Source organism: Bison bison, unplaced genomic scaffold (genome assembly GCF_000754665.1).
Source record: "Bison bison bison isolate TAMUID 2011002044 unplaced genomic scaffold, Bison_UMD1.0 scf7180017864297, whole genome shotgun sequence".
Taxonomy (NCBI): Eukaryota; Metazoa; Chordata; class Mammalia; order Artiodactyla; family Bovidae; genus Bison; species Bison bison.
In genome coordinates, this window is record NW_011494869.1 from 6,694,358 (window position 1) to 6,714,251 (window position 19,894).

The 19,894-nt window shown below is 50.4% G+C and overlaps 2 protein-coding genes across 2 annotated transcripts in view; one reads left to right on the forward strand and one right to left on the reverse strand.

Moving 5' to 3' along the window:
* Positions 1-68: 68 nt before the first annotated feature.
* Positions 69-10,900, reverse strand: TSNAXIP1 (translin-associated factor X interacting protein 1). The gene is made up of 16 exons (XM_010851015.1): positions 10,795-10,900; positions 9,220-9,322; positions 5,743-5,855; positions 5,487-5,610; positions 4,279-4,372; positions 3,522-3,718; positions 2,979-3,114; positions 2,379-2,548; positions 2,148-2,307; positions 1,939-2,069; positions 1,669-1,794; positions 1,360-1,512; positions 1,149-1,258; positions 811-937; positions 611-717; positions 69-401 (listed from the first exon to the last, which is right to left on the reverse strand). Exons 1-16 carry the CDS (start codon positions 10,839-10,841, stop codon positions 161-163), a joined length of 2,139 nt encoding a protein of 712 aa, XP_010849317.1. The 5' UTR covers positions 10,842-10,900; the 3' UTR covers positions 69-160.
* A 533-nt stretch (positions 10,901-11,433) lies between these two features.
* Positions 11,434-19,894, forward strand: part of RANBP10 (RAN binding protein 10) — a 58,421-nt gene continuing 49,960 nt past the window's right edge. Inside the window, exons 1-2 of the mRNA XM_010851020.1 lie at positions 11,434-11,703; positions 12,512-12,623. Coding sequence (XP_010849322.1) covers positions 11,469-11,703; positions 12,512-12,623 — 347 coding nt within the window. The 5' untranslated portion in view covers positions 11,434-11,468. The remainder of the gene's footprint in view (positions 11,704-12,511; positions 12,624-19,894) is intronic.

Here is a 19,894-nt window from a genome sequence, read left to right on the forward strand (position 1 = left end):
GCTGTGTTTTGATGCATTTCCTGGGACAGCCAGGCAGGGACCAAGCCCCTCTCCTTGACTCCCCATCATAACCTAGAGAATAGCATGGGTTAAGACAAAGAATTTTATAACAACAATCAGAGGTTAGCAGCACGGGAGCACTTAGGCTGCCCCAGTGGCCTTAGCTTGCAGGTTCCTGCTCCCGAGGCCCCATACGCCTAATGTCACTCATCTGAAGCTGTTCTAGTGCAGTCTGGAGCTGTGTCACAATGCCTTCTTCCCTTTCCTCACCCTCCTCTGGCATTTCTGTCATGGGGAGCTGGAAGGCCTGCCTCAAATAGTGGTTCAAGGTCTGCTTGTCCAGGTTGGGATCAATGTTCATCAGGGCCTCACGTACCTTGGGTAGGGTCACCTCCTCGTTGCTGTTCCGCAAAGAAAGAGAGAGACAGACCTTGACCCTCTGCTCTTTACCCAGACCCCAAGATGCCCTCTCCTGGGCTTGAGTGTTATGTAAGGCCCAGCAGCAAGCTTGATGCTTAGGGAGACCCAGGGGCTAGAGGTGCTACTTTGTGGGCCAGCCTGCAGGACTTGCCTATGACTGGATGAGCCTGTGGGCCCCAGGATCACTCACAGTTCCAGGCCCAGCTCCTGCTTTAACTCGTTTAAGTATTCATCCTTTTCCACCACGTACTGTTCCCACAGCTTTTGCACAAAGGGCACGCTCTGGCCCTCCTCATCCTGGGAAGGGGCCACAAGGCAGGGTGAAGATACACGGGCTAGTCTAGGCAGAGGCTAGGTCAGGGCTGGGCAAGTTCCTGGGCCCCGACCCACCTCCATAAACAACAGGCGGTAGTCGAGCAAGTCTGCATTGCTGCTGCTGGGATGCCAGCCCCCTGCCTCCATCAACTCCTGGATTCTCTCATCCTTCTTCAAGGGGAAGGTGCTCTTGAGGACAGTACTGTAGGGAGACATGAGGGCCGACAGGCCTGGTAGAGGCCTGCTTACCCATCTTACTGCACCCCTCTGCCAGTCCTACTAGTGCTCAAAAGGGCAGCATGCCTTGAGGTTCTGGCCTTTTCCCACCAGACTCCCCTTCCCCCTGCACAGCTGGGAACCAGGCCAGAGGGCATGTTGGGCTAGAATTTGGGGTGACCCAACTGGTATCTCACCTTAACTGCTCCATGGTTAGTAGCCCCTCATTCTGGCTGTCAACGTTTGTCATCTCCTTCAGCAGCTGTGCTATGGTCTGCTTCTGCTTGATGTACACACTCTCTTTCCTCTATGGGAGGAAGCATTGACTATCTCACTGTTTCCTAGAGGAGTAGGGACAGAGCTGGCCTATGCTGGGGACAAAGGGTAGAGAGCCAGGCCCAAGCTTACCTTTCCCATCAAGACTGCATAGAACTGACTCATGACTTCATTGGTATGGAAGAGCTTGATATATTCAAAAATGGTGTAAGCCCAGGCCATGGCATCACCAGGCCCAAAGTGGCGCTCCAGGAAACTGAAGAAGAAATCTGGGAACTTCTCTTTCTGCAGGGTAGGGGGAAGACTGCTTGGTTGGCCCTCCTCCCAGTTCCCTAGCGCTTCGAGGGAATACCGCCCCCTCACCGCCCCGTCCACATCCACCCTCCACCATTGGAGGATTCAGGCAGCCATGCCAGGCTAAAACAGCTGGAGAGATCTGACCTGCTCCTCAGTGATACGTTCCTTCCAGGCATCCTTGAGGAGTTTTACCACTTCCTTCTTGGTTGGCTTCTTGTTCTCCACAATGCCATCAAACCGAAGGAAAGGGGGGATGGATTCCCCATAGCCCTGAAAGGAACTATGTCAGCTTGTCTCTGGGCCCAGCTGTAGCCCCACCAACAGGCAGGGCAAAGCCCCACATCGTTCCCCCAGAACCTGAAGTTTTCTCAGCAGTGAGGCCTGGCTATTCCCCGAGCCCAGGGACTACCCTACCAGACCAGGGAAGAAGTCTTTCTCCCGGAGCAGCCCCTCGCCAATCTCCTCCAGAAGCACGTCCACCAGCTGGTCACTGTTCTTGCCCTCAGCCAGCATGTGCCAGCGATCTCGTCCTCCAGCCACCATATCTGCAGGGGTTGCAGAGAGGGAGCTGGAGTCCAGACCACACACTTGTGCAGTCCCTAGGGCCCGAGGGCCAGCGTTACCTTCACACTTGGACCAGTCCGGCCGTGGCGTGGAGGTGCGCTGGATCTCCTGCAGCTCAGAGTAGAACTGGTCCCGCTCCTTCAGTGTGCTCATGTGCAACTGCAGCAGCATCTCGTGCTCCTTGCGGACCTCTTCGTAGTCGTCTCTCAGGCTCTCCAGCTGTGGGCAGGGTGATTGGTCCTTGCTACCCACCTGTGTGGCCCTGCCCTACCCTGTCTGCCCACCAGCACCTGCTCCTGCAGTTCCTTGAGGGTTTTCTCCTGCATTTCAAAGTCCCTCCTGGGCACCACATCTCCAAAGTTGGCCTTCATGGTGTTGAGTTCCATCTGTGTGCGGGTCAGGTCTTGCCGGGCCATCTTCAGAGCCACTGTTAGCTTCACGGGGTCCTCCCCCCAGACGCCTGCCAGGAGGCCCGCCAGCTCGTATCACCCTGGCTCTGGGGCCTGTAGCCCAGGACAGGGTTGAGTGTCCCTCAGGGCACATCCCGGGTCTTCCTGCTCTCCCAGGATGGGAACCACTGAGTCTTTCCATCATGCTACCACTGTAGGACTTTGAGCTTAAATAGAGAAGCCCAAGACGTGGAGTACCAGGCCTGTGCAGCCCTTGGGGAGTCTAGGTTGTCTCAACTGCCAGCAATTGTTTCCTACATAAACAACAAGTCTGTGATTCTCAGGCCAGCTCAGAAGATCCACAGACCCTGGTGGCAGCAGGAACATCTCTCACTGGGAGTGAGCATGGAATGAGCAGGTATCAGGAGCAATGAATACATGGGAGTGAGTGGTGAGAGTCAGACTCCTCTCCAGCAGGGCAGAAACCCACCTCAGGCTTACCTGGGGACTGGGCTAGTGACATGTCTTCCCGCTGGTAGCGTAGCTCATTCAGGTCTGCAATGAGGATCTTGCGGGCATCTCTCTCACTGAGGTAGTGCAGATACTCCTCAGCCAGGTTCTTCCTCAGTTTGGTCACCTGTTGGGGAGATGGCTCTGTGGTCAGGGGCTGTCTCTGGACAGCTCATCACCACAGCGGATGGGTGGGTGCTGGGCGGTCCTACCAGGGCCTGGGGACAGAAAAGGGAGGAAGGAGAGGAGACTGGTTGTTCCTGTCAAAGTGTCGAAGCTTCCACCTGTGGAGAAAGTCTGGCAGCCAAGGAGTAGGACTCTGCTAGCACTGAGGGCCACACTGAGGCAGTGCTGGGCCAAGGAGGAGGGCAGCATGTGGAAGCAGGGTTTGGGATCAGGTGGTGGCTCTGTATGTTATTCCAGGTAGGTTAGAGAGAGCCAGGGGGTCACACCAGTGCCAAAGGCCTCAAGGTCACCCGTGGGGTGGGGTGGCAGGAATTCAGGGAGTTGGGCACCACATTACTCCCTTTTCACCTCAGTCTGCAATGAGATCTTCTCCTCATTCTTCTTGTCAATGAGTTTTAGCAAATTCATCTTCTCTTTCTTCAGCATGGAGATTTCATCTCTCTCCTCAGCCCTCATGGCCAGGATCCTCTCATTGCAGTTCTCATTCACAGTGATCAGCTTGGCCTTCAGGGGCTCCAGAGCCCGAATTTTTTCCCTCTGGTGGGCTAAGCAGGGACAGGTAGGGGAGGCCCTTTGGGGCCATGGAAGACAAACAGCCAGCAGACACTGTTCTGAGGTTACAGTGAGCAGCTACGTCCCTTGCAAACTCAAGTCTATACTCCCATTCAAAGAAGTCTATACTCCCTGCTTAAGAACTTCCTGCACTTGCTTTTCAACCAGGGCAGAGTCCAGATGAGGACTGGGGTCTCACCTCTGCGCCTCCCCTGTACAGTTTTTAGTTATGCAGCTGTGCCATGCCCAGCACCTCCTGAGCCTGGAGAGGGAAGCCCCCTCACTTCCCTGAACTACACACTCCCTTCTGGGCTTCAGTCTCAATAGAAAAGATGCTCTGTTTCCTACAGATACCGCCCCACCATGCTACCAAGAATGGGCAGTAGTCAGTTGCCCTGGGGTGCCCTATCATGGAAGAGTGTAAGCAAGAAGGCTTGGTGACCTCAAAGCCCAGTTTGTAGGTACCCCAGACCCCTGCAGAACCCAGAAGATCAAAATAGGATCTTCTGTGCCTCTTCCAGGCTGGGCCCAGGCAGAGAGGCTGCAGTCTTACCCAGCATCACCTCATATGCATTCTTGATGGAGGACAGCAATGGCTTGTATGTTTTGAAGTCCTCTATGAAGAATTCAAAGATCTCTCTGTAAGGCTGGCAAGAAAAGGGAAACTGTCATCTCCTGGCCTATAGCTGCCACCCTCAGTGGGACCTAAGTGTTTCTTTGCTCAACTTAGAAGGGTTGTAGTGTGAAGCTGCCAGTCAATTCACATTCAAATAAATGCCACAGGCACCCTAGGGTCTCGCACAGTCCAGGAGCTGAGTCCATCCCTCTAAACTGCTCTCTGGAGACCTGGCAGGCAACCTGGGTCAGGGCCTCCCCCTCTCTACCTGTGCCCCCTCTCTGGCTCTCCAGACAGCCGGCCTCCTCCATTCACTGAGCTTCAGCTGGCCTCTCACCAACACCCCTCCCTGTTTACAGCACTTTAGGCTCTAACCTTACATTCCAAACTCCAATGAGACATGTGCTTTCCTGTCCTACCTGGACACACCGGAAGCTTTTGGAAGCAACATTGTCTACTGGAATGAGCACAGACTCCTGAACCCACCCTGAGTTTGAGTCCTAGCTCCACTGCTGTGAAGCTGGATGCCCTCTCAGCTTCTGCTTCCTTGTTAGCGAGGTTCCTTTTAGCTCATGAGGCCATATCTAGGCCCCATCCAGAGCTTGCACACAGATGGTGCTCAGCAAATGCTTGTGGCAGTGACTAAGTCAGAATTGTGGGGTTCCCCATCATCATTTCCGTTTGAGCAGGAATTGGGTGATTACTTCCCTGATATGCATCAGAATCTAGGTTACATCCAGATTTCTTTCTGTCTTGGCTAAGTTCCTCAAGCTTGGGGCTGGTGTGACTGGGCTGGTGGACATTTTATGACCCCTGCTTGCCCAACTGTCAGGCTTCAGGCTCCATTCACTGATATCGAATGACCCAAGGTGGGTGCTGGGGATCACAGAAGGGACTGGAGACTGTATCCAGGCCACTTACTCAGGTCAAGAAGCCCAAGCCTCAGGAGAGTTTTGGTTCCACCCTGGTCGCTTTGCTTGCTCACTGGCTTTGTCATAGAACCTGTTTCTCTTACCAGGAATGGGGAACCCAAAAGAGCTGGGGAAGGCTGGTCTCTGCAGAAAATCTGAAGTGCCCAGTCCCGGTGAGTAAGGTTCCTTGGCAGCCCTGCCCCGGCCTCCCCGCAGGGGTTCTGTGGTTCTGACCTGCAGCCTTAGTTCCTGGGCAGAATCTGTGCTTAGGTCCAGCAGGAGGAGCTCCTTGCGCAGGTAGTTCTCAAGCTGCTCCAGGTACCTCGGCTTGGTTGTGCCCAGGGGCTGCTGCAAGCTACTGCAGGGGGTGGTGAGCTGAGATGCCATGGACACCCTGCCGGACCCTCATGCCCCACAGGTCTGTGGCAGCACACATCCCTGTACTGTTTCTGGGCCCAGTCTGTCCACCATCAGGCTGACCCTGGCTTACCCTGCCCGCTTCCGGTAGTCATCTGAACAGGGCTTTCGATTATGCAGAATGGTCTGGTCACTGATGTATCTGGGCCATGGGGACAGGTGGCCACCAATGGAGAAGGAACCAGACTATAAGAAGGGACAGGTGGGGTTACCATGACAACATTGCTCCCCTTCCTGATGTTCTTTTCCAGGCTTCTCCTTCTACTCCTGGGTCTTTCCTCCCCCACACATGTCTTAATATGGTTCACAATTAAGACTGTGGTCCTTATGGGAATTCCCTGGTGGTCCAGTGCTTAGGACTCCACACTTCCACTGCCTGGGTAGCACCAATACCTCAGGGAAACAGCAACACTTTTGAAGAGCTATGAACGGGCCTATGCCCATGGAGAGCAGGCCAGCTGAGGCTGAGGTCTGGGCTGGCCACTGCAGAGGGCACAGAGGTGAGGTGGCAGCTCTATCATAAGGTCCCCAAAGCCTTACTTATGACTATGAAAAAAGTCAGAAAACTCCCTACGTATCTAAAAATAGAAGACTATTGTGCAGCCATGAAATATTTACAAAGAGGCTTAACATGGGTTATAGCAAGGGTTAAGTAAAGCCTGAAATTAGGGAATAAGCACAACCAGGTAAGATGAAAAACCAGAAAAGAAGGAAGAAATAACCCAAAAGAATATCAGCAGTTATTCTGTAATGATAGGCCATTGGGTGCTTTTGTATCTATAATTGTGTATTTTTCAAAATTTTCTACAATGCATAAATTACTTTGAAATAAAAAAAAAAACATTGAATTATTGAATTCAATATTAAAGCCTGCTCTGTGGCCCTGAGCCCAGCTTCCAGGTTCTTCTGGGATGGAGGCCAGGCCTACCTCCCATGTCCCATATATCCAGGTTCTAGGAGTCCTTCCAGACTAATGATAGCTGGCTCCTGACCCTCTTAGGGTGGAAATTGCCCCTGTCTCCTTGGGCTCTTCTTTGCATTCTTAGTTCTACCTATTTTATCTCAATCTTGCAATCATCCATTCTTTCCCGAAATATTTTGGAGAGTACATAGTAAGTCTTGTTGCTAGGTCTCAGGGAGGACTCCAGCCTCTGGGAGTTTGGGTTGACCTATCTCTGTACTTCCAGAATTGATGGCATCACACTTCATACTCTTCATAGTCTTTTTTGCCCCTTAATTCCAGTATGGTTGATTTACAGTGTTGTGTTAACACTCTTCATAGTCTTAAGTAGCATTTAGCAAGTATTGTGGAATAAATATTTAGGGAAGCATGATTTATTTGGATGCATGATATAATAAAAACAGAAACGCTACTTATTGGGTGTATATGTTCACACATGCTTTGCCAGGGTCAAGAATGCTCCAGGTTGGCTATTCATATTTAGGATCTCAGGGGTTCTCCCTGATACTCTTTTTCAATCCCAACACCCACTCTTTCCCATCATCACACCCCCATCTTCTCTCAGAAACAAGAGTAGAGTCTTGCTTACCACTGTATCACCAATGCCTGACACACAGTGGAAATCAACAAATATTTGTTGAATAAATAAAAACATAGCATGGGAGGGGGAAGAGATGATGAGACAGAATTGTGAAGAGTTTAAAGCTCAAAGAAAATGTGGTACATATATACATAGTGGAATACTACCCAGCCATAAAAAAGAATGAAATAATGCCATTTGCAGCAATGTGGATGGACCTAGAGAGTATCATATTAATGAAGCAAGTCAGAGAAAGCTAAATATAATATCGATTACATGTGGAATCTAAAATAATTATACAAGTTAACTTATTTACAAAACATAGACTCACATAGAAAACAAACTTAGTTACCAAAGGGGATAGCCGAGTGGGCATGCGGGAGATAAATTAGGATTTGGGGATTAACATATACACACTACTATATATAAAACTGGTAAACAACAGGACCTACTGTATAGCACAGGGAAATATACTCAATATCTTGTCTTACTAACCTATAAGGTAATAATTACTATATAATTGTAATAATAACCTATAATGGAAAAGAACCTGAAAAAGAATATATGTATAATGGAATCACTTTTCTGTACACTTGAAACTAACACATTGTAAAGTAACCATACTTCAACAAAAAAGAACAGAAAATATAAGAGTAACAAAGGGAGACCAGCCTTGAAAATTCCCTGAGAAGACAAAACCAGTTTAGTCATAGAAATAAAGCTTAATTTAGCTTATTTTGGGAGACTTAAAAAATAAAAGAGGCCAGATCTCGCGTTCTGTCTGCCGTTTCTGTCAAGAGAAGACGGAGTTACCCTATTTTGTTTTCCCGGCATACGCTGCTTTCTTGGTCTGGTTATCAAACAGCCGTAAGCGGGTGGCTGGAAGGCGGTGTTCCCGTGAGCTGTGCTCTCTGCTTCCCCCTGCAGGTGAAAACGGGAAGGGCGGCCCCGGGGGTCGGAGGGACTGCAGGAGAGTGCAACGCCCCCTGGTGGTTAAGTACGGTATTACTGCCGACGAGCAAAATAAAGGGAGTGAGAGCCGGGTCCCACTTCCACTGAATAGCTGGCAGCCCCAAGTAATCAGGATCGTGCGGTAATGAGGCTGCGCTTGGTCTCCGCTTAGAGTCCACACTACCCCTTTCTCGCCCTGATATCAGGTTTTTGATGTTTGAAGTCCCCAGCCTCACAAAGGGTACAGATCATGTTCCCATCTTCTACATAAGATACACTCACCTAAGTGTGTGTTGGAAAACTACCACAGCCCACAATTCTCCACGGTGAGCTGGACTTACAAGTTTGATCAAATGTGTTTTTTTCACCTGTGATTTTTGGACAATGGCTGTTTGGTGATTAAATAGTAGTAACAATCTTATGATAATATCAACAAAACTCCTAAATCTTAACTTAGCATTTTTTTAAATTTGTGGGGAGAATCAGCAATGGCACTCATTCCCCACTGCAGTGAAAGTGTAGAGTCCTAACCACTGGACTGCCAGGGAATTCCCCAGCATTCATTTCTATATAAAAACTTCAAAGAACAGGAATGGAGGGAGAGACTGTCCTGAGACTGATAGAGTTCCTACTTCTAGTGCAGAGCCAACAACACAATGGATGAACATTCTTTGCTACTGCCTTCACACACTTACTCACAGCAGTTATGGCACACATTATAGCAGCCACTCAAGTGCTACATCAGGCACTAGGGCTGTAAAGACAAAAAAGATACAGTCATTGTTCTAAAAGACCCTGACAGATCTGGTGGGACCGTCCCAGCACCACGCACAACGCCTGGCACATGATCGGCTGGATGAAGAAATGAGGTCCACTCCAGAATGCTGTGTTGCAAGAGAAGATTATCTGTGGGCAGGGGCTGGTCTGGGAAGGCTTTTCAGGTGAGGTGTGGCAAGTGTGCATGCTCCCACCCCAGAGGCTGGTGGGCCTGGCCTCTGACCCACACACCCCTGACTGGGGATCAAAATTTGGAGATCCCACAGGACATTGCCACTAACCAGCAGTGTCTTCCGTTTCTGAGAAAGCTTGCGTTTCTGGGTATTCTTGGTTTCTGTGAAGAGGGAATCATCTATGGACACTCCTAAAGGCCGCAGGTGTGCTCTGCACAGAGAAGGAGAAGGAAGGGGTGGGTGACAGAGCCTTGAGTGGGGAGTGCACTTCCACCCTTCCCAGAACCACAAGACATGGCCTCCTCTCTCCTCCAAGCCAGGTTCTGGGTCTTCCCAGTGCTGCCTCCAGATTCCCAGAGGTGCTGTCAACAAGCTCCGGATTCTGGGCTCAAAGTATTTTCCCACATTCTCCTCATCACTGGAATCTCATGTACTCCTGCAGTGGTATAACACCCCTTACCAGGAACCCATAAAACCATGCAGGCCTACACTTCCTTCAGCATTCATCTGTGGTTCTAATGATCATTGTATGTACATTACCAGCACATTCTAGGGGTGTGATACCAAAGGCAGGTGCTATAGGACAAGAAGTACAGAGTCTGGAGTCAAGAGTCAGGGTGAGAGTCTTGAACTTCTACTTACTAGTTAATAGGACCCAGAGGCTGACATCTATCTTCTAACAGGAACCCTCTTGGGCATGTAATTTAACTTTGCTCAGCCCAGTTTCCTTACAAGAAGATGGAGACAATTCTTTCTTTTTTTCTAACATATAATCCTCTGAGGAGTTCTAGTGTTTTATTTTTAAAATATTTATTTTAAAATTTTATTTTTTTATAAATTTATTTATAAATCTTATTTTTTTAAAAAATATTTATTTGGCTGTGGCTTTTCTGGCTATAGGAGCTTGTTATCATATTTGCAGTGTCCAGATGCTGCACCTGTGAATACAGGCAGGAGCTACCTTGAGGCTACGGGATGTTCTTGGGCTGCTTACAGATGCTTTTTTTATCTTCAGCCAGCGGGTAAAGAGGCTGTTTATCCTGTGGCTAAGAGTGCAAATCTAGAGACTCACATGGCTGAGATCAAATACCAGCTCCATGACTTATAAACATGTCTAAAACACATGATCTCTTCAGATTTCTATTTCTTTGTTTGTAAAATGATGATATTACCACCTCATAGAGTTGCTGTGAGGGTTAAATATGGTGTATGGAGCACTTGACACTTAATGCACGCTCAACACGAAAAAGCTAGCTGTTGCTAATGATAAAGTGCGCCTCCCCTTTTACTGGGCTTCCCCTGTGGCTCAGCTGGTAAAGAATCCGCGTGCAATGCGGAAGACCTGGGTTGGACCCCTGGGTTGGGAAGATCCCCTGGAGAAAGGGAAGGCTACCCACTCCAGTATTCTGGCCTGGAGAATTCCATGGACTATACAGTCCATGGGGTCGCAAAGAGTCGGACACGACTGAGTGACTTTCACTTTCACTTTCCCCTTTTACTAGAATGTAACCACCTTCCTGGGCCGACAAATCATCTGAGATTGTTTCTGTACCACTGTTCCAGTGGGGCTGGAGCCCCAGACCAATAGACAGAGGCAGGAGGTGCAGAGGTCTGAAGCAGGTACCCTTTCTCTTTCTGGAATTACTCAAGGCCTCCTCTCCGGCCTCAGACCGCCAAGCCTACCTCGACGTGGTGGGGAAGTTGAGGGGTTGCGAGTTCGGGGAATCCATGACCCTAGGGCAGCCGGGCAGCCGAGCAGCCCGCACCCGCGGCCTGGGAAGCTCTAGTAGTGTACAGTCCGTCACCATGGCGACCAGATCCCAGCAGCCCATCGGCGGGGGCAGGATCAGGATTGTGTCACGCCCCCGAATCCGGCTCCCGCGCGCCGGGAGGAAAGCCAAGCAGCAAAGGTGTACTCGGATGGGGAATAGGGACTGAAGGTCTCCTCAGAGTCAGTCATTACAGCGGCTATGACCCTAGCGACCAGAGCTGAGGCTGGGGCATAAACAGCGGCCATGGGGGAGGGAGGTGAACTGCGAGGCCGCAGCAGCGTTGCCAGCGGGAACTGTAGTTTTCGGTGTCTCAATGTCTTAGCTGAGCAGGCTTATGGCCGAGCATGTTTGTACTACATCTCCCAGAGATCCTCACCAGCCTGAGCTGGTCCGCCCCTGGAGAACTCTGCATTATGGGAAGTGGAGTCCGAAATGTGTCGAGGCGTGGCGGGGTCCAAAGCGAGTTGCAGGACTGGGACTCGGTTTCCCTGCGGCCCGGGTTGGCTCTCTGGTCATTGGCTGAGCGGGGCGGATCTTGTCCTGCTCTTCCCCGCCCCCAGTGACACAATAGCAGCTCCCTCCAAGATGGCGGCGGCGACGGCGGACCCGGGAGCTGGGAGCCCTCAGGTTGGAGACTCCTCCGGCGGGGCCACTGGGTGCGGGCTGCCGTCCCCAGGGGAGCAGGAACTGAGCCGGCGCTTGCAGCGCCTGTATCCTGCGGTCAACCAGCACGAGACGCCGCTGCCGCGCTCCTGGAGCCCCAAGGACAAGTACAACTACATCGGCCTCTCCCAGGGCAACCTCCGCGTCCACTATAAAGGTATCGGTCTTCTGGCCGAGGGGAGGAAAAGGCCAGACTGTCCACAGGGTAGCTGTGCTGCCCAGCCGGTGCTGCATCATGTCCCTTCCCCAGCTTGGGTGCTCTGGGTTGGACCTTAGCTCCTGTAGGGTGTCTAGGGTGGTGGAGCTGACCAGGCCAGTAATTGACTGCCTTGTCTGTTCTGCCCTGAGACACCCGGTGTCAGGAGAACCGCAACAGATGTCCAAACCACCTGTTGAGTGATTGGCGTGGACCTTCTTCCCAGGGCCTTCCTGCTTGTCCTGAGGTAGCTCCAGGGACTCTAGCTGAGCCCTTTACCACTGCTTAGTTTCAAAAGTGTCTGAAGAAAAGGGTGGTCACATCCCTTCCATCAACCAGAGGTCCATGAGCTTGCTCACCTGCCAGACAGGCAGGTTCCATCCCAGACAGGGCCTGAGGTTCTGCCCCAAATCGTGGGGGCATCTTCCAGGGCTGCCTCTCCCTCCCCTATTCTTCCAAGTGGGCTGCCTGTGTCTTGAGGAGTCTGCCAGCAGCACTAGGAAATCTCTCATGTAGGCACCCACATTGCAGGTACCCTCCTGTGGTTTCTGTGGTGGACAGAGTCCCAGGCAGGGCTGCTGTGCTTAGCAGGAGGTGAACCAAAGGTGGGAGGTTTATGTATTTGCTTAGTTGTTGTCTGATTATTTCTTGGACTCTGCAAGGGCTTCCTCTGGCCGTGAAGGGGTAAAGTTGCCGTGGAGCAGAGAGGAATGAGGCTTCCATTTGTATCTCCCTCTGCTGAAATTTCTTCCTTGTCCTCTTCTATTAGGTCATGGCAAAAATCACAAAGATGCGGCGTCAGTGCGTGCCACCCATCCCATACCTGCTGCCTGTGGCATTTATTACTTTGAGGTGAAGATTGTCAGCAAAGGAAGAGATGGGTAAGCCCCTCCTGACCACCTTGCCCCCAACACTGATCTGTTCCCTGGGTCAGAGTTTGAGGTCTCCTGGTTGACGCTTGTGCCTGTATGAGCTGCTGAGCTGCATGGGTCTGAGCTGCAAAGGGTTGAGTAGTGGGTGCCTGTTACCCGGCTGTGGTCATGAACTGGTCTAAGCAGTAGCTTTTGATGGCAAGTAGGTACATTTTGTAGAAGAGGGGCTTCTCTTTGGTGATGATGTAATGACTGTTTCCCTCACAAGTCAGGGAAACAAGTAACAAGTTTACATTAACAGTTGAGCGTCCAGAATGAAGTTCCTCCACGTTGTGTGATGTTTGTCACTTCCCTCCTTTCACGCTGTTGCTGTATTCAAGGTTCCTTTTTATGGCATTTAGTCATGTAGAGGCCCCTGGGGGCTTCAAAGAGATAGTAGAGTCTTTGCAGCATTCATCAAAGCTGTGGCAACCACTGGCCTGTCATCTTAGGGTAAACAGCATGGACATGGTCAGAATCAGGTGACTTTGCTACTCATAAACTTGTTTTTCAGTCCAGTGACTTGAACACCAGTTGGACCAGCTTTAGGAAGGTCCTCATTAAAGTCAGCACTGGGGAGGCTCCCTAGTTTAGGGTGATCTAAGCAGATATAGGAAATCAGAGGGGAAATTTTTCATTTCTCTTCCTTTTCTTCTCCTAGTTTGCCTCTTTTTTTTTTTCTGGTGATTATCACAAAGCAGGTGTTTAAGTTACAAAATAAAATGATTTTAGCTGGCTTGGAAAGATTTTCCTCATCAAACCTTAGGTCTGGTTTGGGTGGTTTGCCAACCCCACCAGTGATCTTTGTTTCTACCCTGAATGTGTGTTTTTGAGCATTCAGAGTACTTCCTTTCTCAAGGGACAGTCCCCCTTGTGGTACATGCAAAATGCACGGCCAGGGGGTTTGCTAGGGGCAGGACTGCTGGAGTTGGAGCTTTGTCTGCTTCCTCGGTGAAGTTGTAACATCCCTGCCTGGGAGGGCTCTGTGGTTGTGGGTAGTAACAGGGCTTCCATCTGCTTGTCTGTCCTCTGGGGAGCTAGGCCAGCATCTGAGCTACCTTTAATCCCAGAATTCTGTGAAATTCTGACCGTGGCGAGCTATTACATCTTTTACTTTTATCTCCATGTAGTGAATTTACAGATAGGAAGTTTATATTATCGGAGCTCTTTATTTATTTATTTTTAAATATATTTCTTTATTTGGCTGTGCCAGGTCTTACGTGGCATGTGGGACCTTAGCCCCCCAACCCGGGATTGAATGCAGGTCCACCTGCATTGGGAGCGTGGAATCTTCGTCACTGGACCACCCGGGAAGTCCCTATCGGTGCCCTTTAGAGACCCTGGTTCAATTCCTGGGTCGGGAAGGTCCACTGCAGAAAGGATAGACTCCCCACTCCAGTATTCTTGGGCTTCCCTTGTGGCTCAGCTGTTAGAGAAGCTGCCTGCAATGCAGAAGGCCTGGGTTCAATCCCTGGGTTGGGAAGATCCCCTGGAGAAGGGAAAGGCTACCCACTCCAGTATTCTGGCCTGAAGAATTCCATGGACTATATAGTCCATGGGGTTGCAAAGAGTTGGACATGACTGAACGATTTTCACTTTGAACCTTCTGTTTTCCCTTTCCACTGTCTGATAAAAGCACATACATTTAATGTGCTTGAACTCACATGAATAAAAATGGCCTCTTAAGATGAAACAAACACGGCAAAAATAGTTGCAGTGTAGACTGAAACGTTGGTGTTTCAGTCTTACACTGCCAAAGAAGTGGATTGGCACGTCCTAACCTTGTAGGCAGGAAAATGGATCATTTTGGATAACAGCTGAGCTAGTAAAAGGAGAGAATAGTTTTTCAGAAGGGGAGTGTTTAAATGCAGAGACCCGATTTCCTTCACCTGGCTTTTAACCTTTCAGTTATAAGTGGATCTTGCTGTAAAAGACCCCGTGTCTTGCTAGATTGTCATACTGTTGGTGTTGCCTGCAAATCCTCAGAAAGTTGAACATCTTCTCCCAGCTTTCCCAGCAGTTTTACATGTGGTAAATATAGCTGTGAGGTTGACCTGGAAACCTCAGTCATAGAAAGGTCGCGAGTCACGTATGCTTGTGGTGGCCTGCTTTAGTTGACCGCTTTCAGAGGAAAGGTGTACGAATGTCTCCTATGGCCTCTTTATGGAATTACTGAAAGCCGTCTCATGGCTAGGATATAGCCAGATGGGCCAGCTGTGGTTTTGAGGAGGCCAGGGGCTGTTCCAGGGCAGACAGTCATCAGCTTGTTTCCTGTTTGCCGTCAGTGTTGAAGGTGTGTTTCTGACCTGGATTTGGTCCACAACCCAGGTGTTAACCGGTTGTGTAGCTTTCCTGTATTATCTAGTTCCATCTTCATGCATCTCTGGAAAGTGGCTGGAGTGAATGATGATGTACCTGTTTCATGGATGAGCCCTGAGCCCCAGGGATGTTTGGCGACCTACCCTGGCCACAGGGCTTAGGGCGTGCAGTGGAGTAGCCTAACTTGTCAGTGCCTTCACCTGATCCCAGACACGTGCGTCCACGCCGCTGCCACCTTTCCCTGTTGCATTCTTCCCCTGGGTGGAGAGAATGTCCAGTCGGAATCTTAGGAGGTCCTAGTGTTCTTAGAGAGCCAAAAGGTGCTTAGTGCTGATTGGGACCAGAGAAGTGTGGCATGCGGTGGACTGGGCTTGGTTGACTTAACATTCTGCTGAATCTGTAGACCTGTTTTTCTGCAGATTTGGGGACAGGCCTCCTTTTTAAAAGGTGTTGATGAACCGAGTCATCAGTATCACTGTTTTCCAGAAAGGCCTTTGTTCTGAAGATGTCTTTTGTAGAAGAATACACTAAGCGTGTCTGATTGCCTTATGGCTCAGACAGTAAAGAATCTGCCTGCAATGCAGGAGACCCAGGTCTGATCCCTGGGTCGGGATTCCAGGGGTTGGGAAGATGCCCTGGAGAAGGAAATGACAATCCACTCCAGTATTCTTGCCTAGAGAGTTCCATGGAGAGAGGGGCCTGGCGGGCTGCAGTCCACAGGGTCACAAAGAGTCAGAGGTGACTTTGACTTTCAAGCGTGTCCAGTTAGAAAGATTTCATTTCAAGGGTTATATTGATTCGTACCTGCTATGTGCCAAGTGCATGCTTGGTACAGGGAGAACAACAGGAAAGCCTGCAGAGGCCAGCCTTGTCCTCAGAAAGCCTTTGGCCTACCTACCAAAGAATGGACTGAAGGGTTGTCCGCGTGAGGAGGCAGAGCCTGGGCATGGTTTTGAGGGATGAGTAGGAGTTTCTCAGCAAGTGAGACCTGTTGGACTTAAAAATGAGCCTGGTTGGTAACTGGCTTGACGTCTGGGCGCTCTTCACATATAAGGGAGGGCTGGAGAAGGAAGGGGTTATGTTTGAGCTAAGAGCTGGGCTCACACTGACGGGTTTTAGCTGCATTTTGCCGAGTCACCAGAGCTGGGAACCCCAAGAGGAGACATCAGAGCCCTGCCCCTGGTGCCAGGAGATAAGGGCATCTCAGTTGATTTTGTTAGGAAGCCAAGGAGGCCCTGAAACCGAGGGTCCCTGGGGAGTGACGTGCTCAGGCAGAGTTTGTGGACCTTTGGGTGTCTCCGGCTCTTAGTGATGACACATAGAGGGTGTGGCTGGCCAGGCTGACAGATGCTCCAGTGTGACCCTCAAAATAGACTGTAACATCATCCCAGCAGCAGTGGTGGCGGCCTTCTGACATGTGATGAGTGGCTCTGCCCAAGAACAGCAAGCCTGGGCTAGAGCACCGGATGGAATGGGGGGGGTGGGGGGTCTCCTCTCCTCTGCAGCTGGTGCTCAGGCCCTCTGGCCCTCTGGCCACAGCCAGCCTGCCTTTCCTTGCACTTGTAGCTGACTTTCTTTGGCCAGTCAGCAGTGTGGTCATCATTAATTCTCCACATCACAGCGAAGCATGCATCGTTTTGTCCCGGTCCCAGGCCTGGGCCCCAGGAACACAGGCCTGAGGCCCATCTGGAGAGGAGGCAGGTATGCCTGTGCACATGCCCTCACAGGGTGGTGTAGCAGAAGCCCATCCATGATGTGTGCCGTCCCCAGGGGTGGCCCAGAGGTTGGACTTCCTCCTGTACCTGAGAATTTGGGAAAACTTCATAGAAGAAGTGAGGATGCTGAATCTGGAAGGGCAGATTGGAGCATTCCAGGTGAACAAAGCGAGAAGCGAGACCCTAGACAGAGGGAGCAGTGCATCAAAAGATGGGGAACACGGAGCGTGAGAGAGGCAGGGACCAGGTCAGAAATACGTGGCCAGTGTGCTTTGGCTAAGGAGCTTGGCCTTATCCTGAGGACAGCAATGTATGAGGATTTTGGATCTGCCTGCACTTTTGAGCATGGATAGGGGAGAAGAGACTCCACTAGTCTGGTTCCACCAGGCCCAGCTGGCTGAGATCCCAGTCCGGTGCAGGCTGGTGCTTTTAGGTCCTCGATTCCAGCTGTGGCTTCCCTCCAGCAGTTATCTTTTCTCTCTCTTGGCTGGCCTCTCTCCTGTTTGGTGGGATGCGGAGGCAGGAGGTTGAAGACTGGCAGCCAGAGTGACTTCTCAGAGGCAGAAGGCCTCTGTGTGTGCTGGTATTCTCTGGTACTCTGATTTGTTAAGTCCCATCTGAAAGGCAATACTGTCCATAATTTTCCATCCAGACTCAGAGATCCACTCACCCAATTAAGACCTCACCTGCCATGTTTCTGGTTTGGTGAGCCACTTGAGCACAGGCCTTCCAGTGAGAGGCAGCCTGTGGCTGGCCCCTCAACCCTGGGATTCCCCACTCCAGTCTCTGCTGTGTACAGTGCAGTTGAGAAACTTGGTGCCCATCTGTGGACCTGGGGAAGGCCTTGTCCAGCCAACCTTGAGAAGTTGGTGCTGTCTTTGCCCAAGGCAGCTGCTGACGGTGGTTCCTTGTTCGCGCTGACTACCCCCCAGTGCTGATGGCCTCCTGGGCAGACACTGACTGCATCTCTCTCTAGTAACGCGTGGCACTGTTTCTGGAGACCCAGCATGTTGAGGCTCTGGAGCAGCTTGGAGCCTTGTATCACTGACCTGTGTTGGGTGTTAAAGTCCAGGTCTAGTTGGGTGGGTGTACTCAGGTGTGATCTGGCCTAGAGCAAGAAGACTGGAGTCCACGTGGTGTCCACTTTTCTGGTAAGACCCACTCCTGCCCTGAGCACATGTGGGCTTCCCTGAGACCTCTCTGCCCATTGTATGTCACCACCCAGGCTCCACCGGTGAGCTGAGAGTGGGGAGTGTGGCTTCTTTCTTCAAAACTGGGGACTTCCTTGTCAAGGATCAGCCTGTAGAGAAATTTCTAAAATTCACTTCACGCCTTCCCCCAGCCCCTCCGCCACACCCCCATTATTTTTTTGTTCTCAGGCATGTTTGGTCTGTTTCCTGTATAGGTCGCCATGCAAGGGGGATTTCCCATTAGAAGGGCAGCAGGAGCTCCTTGGAGTGGAGCAAATAGGAGGATGGGCTCAGCAGCTCTGCACTTCAGGCACCATGTGCCATCCTATTCTGGGACCATTGAGAAGGAATCAGGGGCCCCAGAGTGGGTCTCTATAGTCAGAGGTCAGTTAGAAAGAAGGGACTGACCACTAGGAGAGGGGTGGATAACACCACGTCTAAATGCAAGGATGTTCCTCTGCCTCCCTAGAAATCTGTCTAGCTCCAAGATCCTTGGTGTTTTGTTGTAATTGAAATGTGAGGTTGTGACTCTTGCTAGAAAAGAAGCAGTGGGGTGGGGGGCTTGCTGCTGGAACAGGGCCCAGCCCCGTGTCAGGAAAGGGCTAGTTAAAATATGCTCTGGACTGTTTAGGGAAGCAGGGGAGGGGTAAGTCTTTGTGTTCTTCACATGCTCTCTGCCGCTCCTACCTCTTGGACCTTAGAGATGGCTTGGGATTCAGAGAAGTTTACTTTAGGTTATGGACCCCAAGTGTCAAGGCTCAAATACCTGCACTGTCTGCTCAGCTTCCGTGGAAAACATTATGGACCAATAGCAGCACTCATTCTTGTCCAGACAGAGCCCCAGAAGTTTTCTTACTGCCCAGCACACCAGGCAGCTACTGTCTTTTTGTCAGAGTTTCATATGATACAGAAACCTACTGGTCCTTGGGGCAGAGACAATCTCAGATGAGAAGAGGTGGAGAGAGGAGAAAGGCAGTGTGCCCCTATGGTCCGAGGGCTCAGCTCTTGTCTTCTGGAGGACTTTGCTGAGGTCAAGCTGAACCAAGAGGAAAGAAGTAGAGGAGACAGTCTGCTGAGTAGAATTGGTTATAACCCAGTTTACAAAGCCATGTGTCTGAAATTGGCATGGGCTATTTTATACAGGGTTCTCTTTTAGTATCAACTGTTGTGCCAGGAGTTTATTGGTAGTTGTATATGCCTTGCCTTTTTTCTTTTTTTAACCAAAATGTATTTTTATTTTACCTATAATTTTTTTTAACTGTAAAAGAATACTCTTGCAACACCTGACACAGTGTACATTTTAAAAATAGCAGAGGGGACAGAGAGATGCAGATTTAAACAAATGCAGGTTATTGCTGTTATGTATGCTGTATCATTTGGGAACATTGCAGAGAACAGAAAATGATTTCAGGTACTGTAAGCAGGTAGGGGGTTTATTACATGGAATTCAATGCTTTCAAAATCATTCAGATCAGTCGCTCAGTCGTGTCTGACTCTTTGCAACCCCATGAATCGCAGCACGCCAGGCCTCCCTGTCTATCACCAACTCCCGGAGTTCACTCAGACTCACGTCCATCGAGTCAGTGATGCCATCCAGCCATCTCATCCTCTGTCATCCCCTTCGTCTCTTGCCCCTAATCCCTCCCAGCATCAGAGTCTTTTCCAGTGAGTCAACTCTTCGCATGAGGTGGCCAAAGTACTGGAGTTTCAGCTTTAGCATCATCCCTTCCAAAGAAATCCCAGGGCTGATCTCCTTCAGAATGGACTGGTTGGATCTCCTTGCAGTCCAAGGGACTCTCAAGAGTCTTCTCCAACACCACAGTTCAAAAGCATCAATTCTTCGGTGCTTAGCCTTCTTCACAGTCCAACTCTCACATCCATACATGACCACAGGAAAAACCATAGCCTTGACTAGACGAACCTTTGTTGGCAAAGTAATGTCTCTGCTTTTGAATATGCTATCTAGGTTGGTCATAACTTTCCTTCCAAGGAGTAAGTGTTTTTTAATTTCATGGCT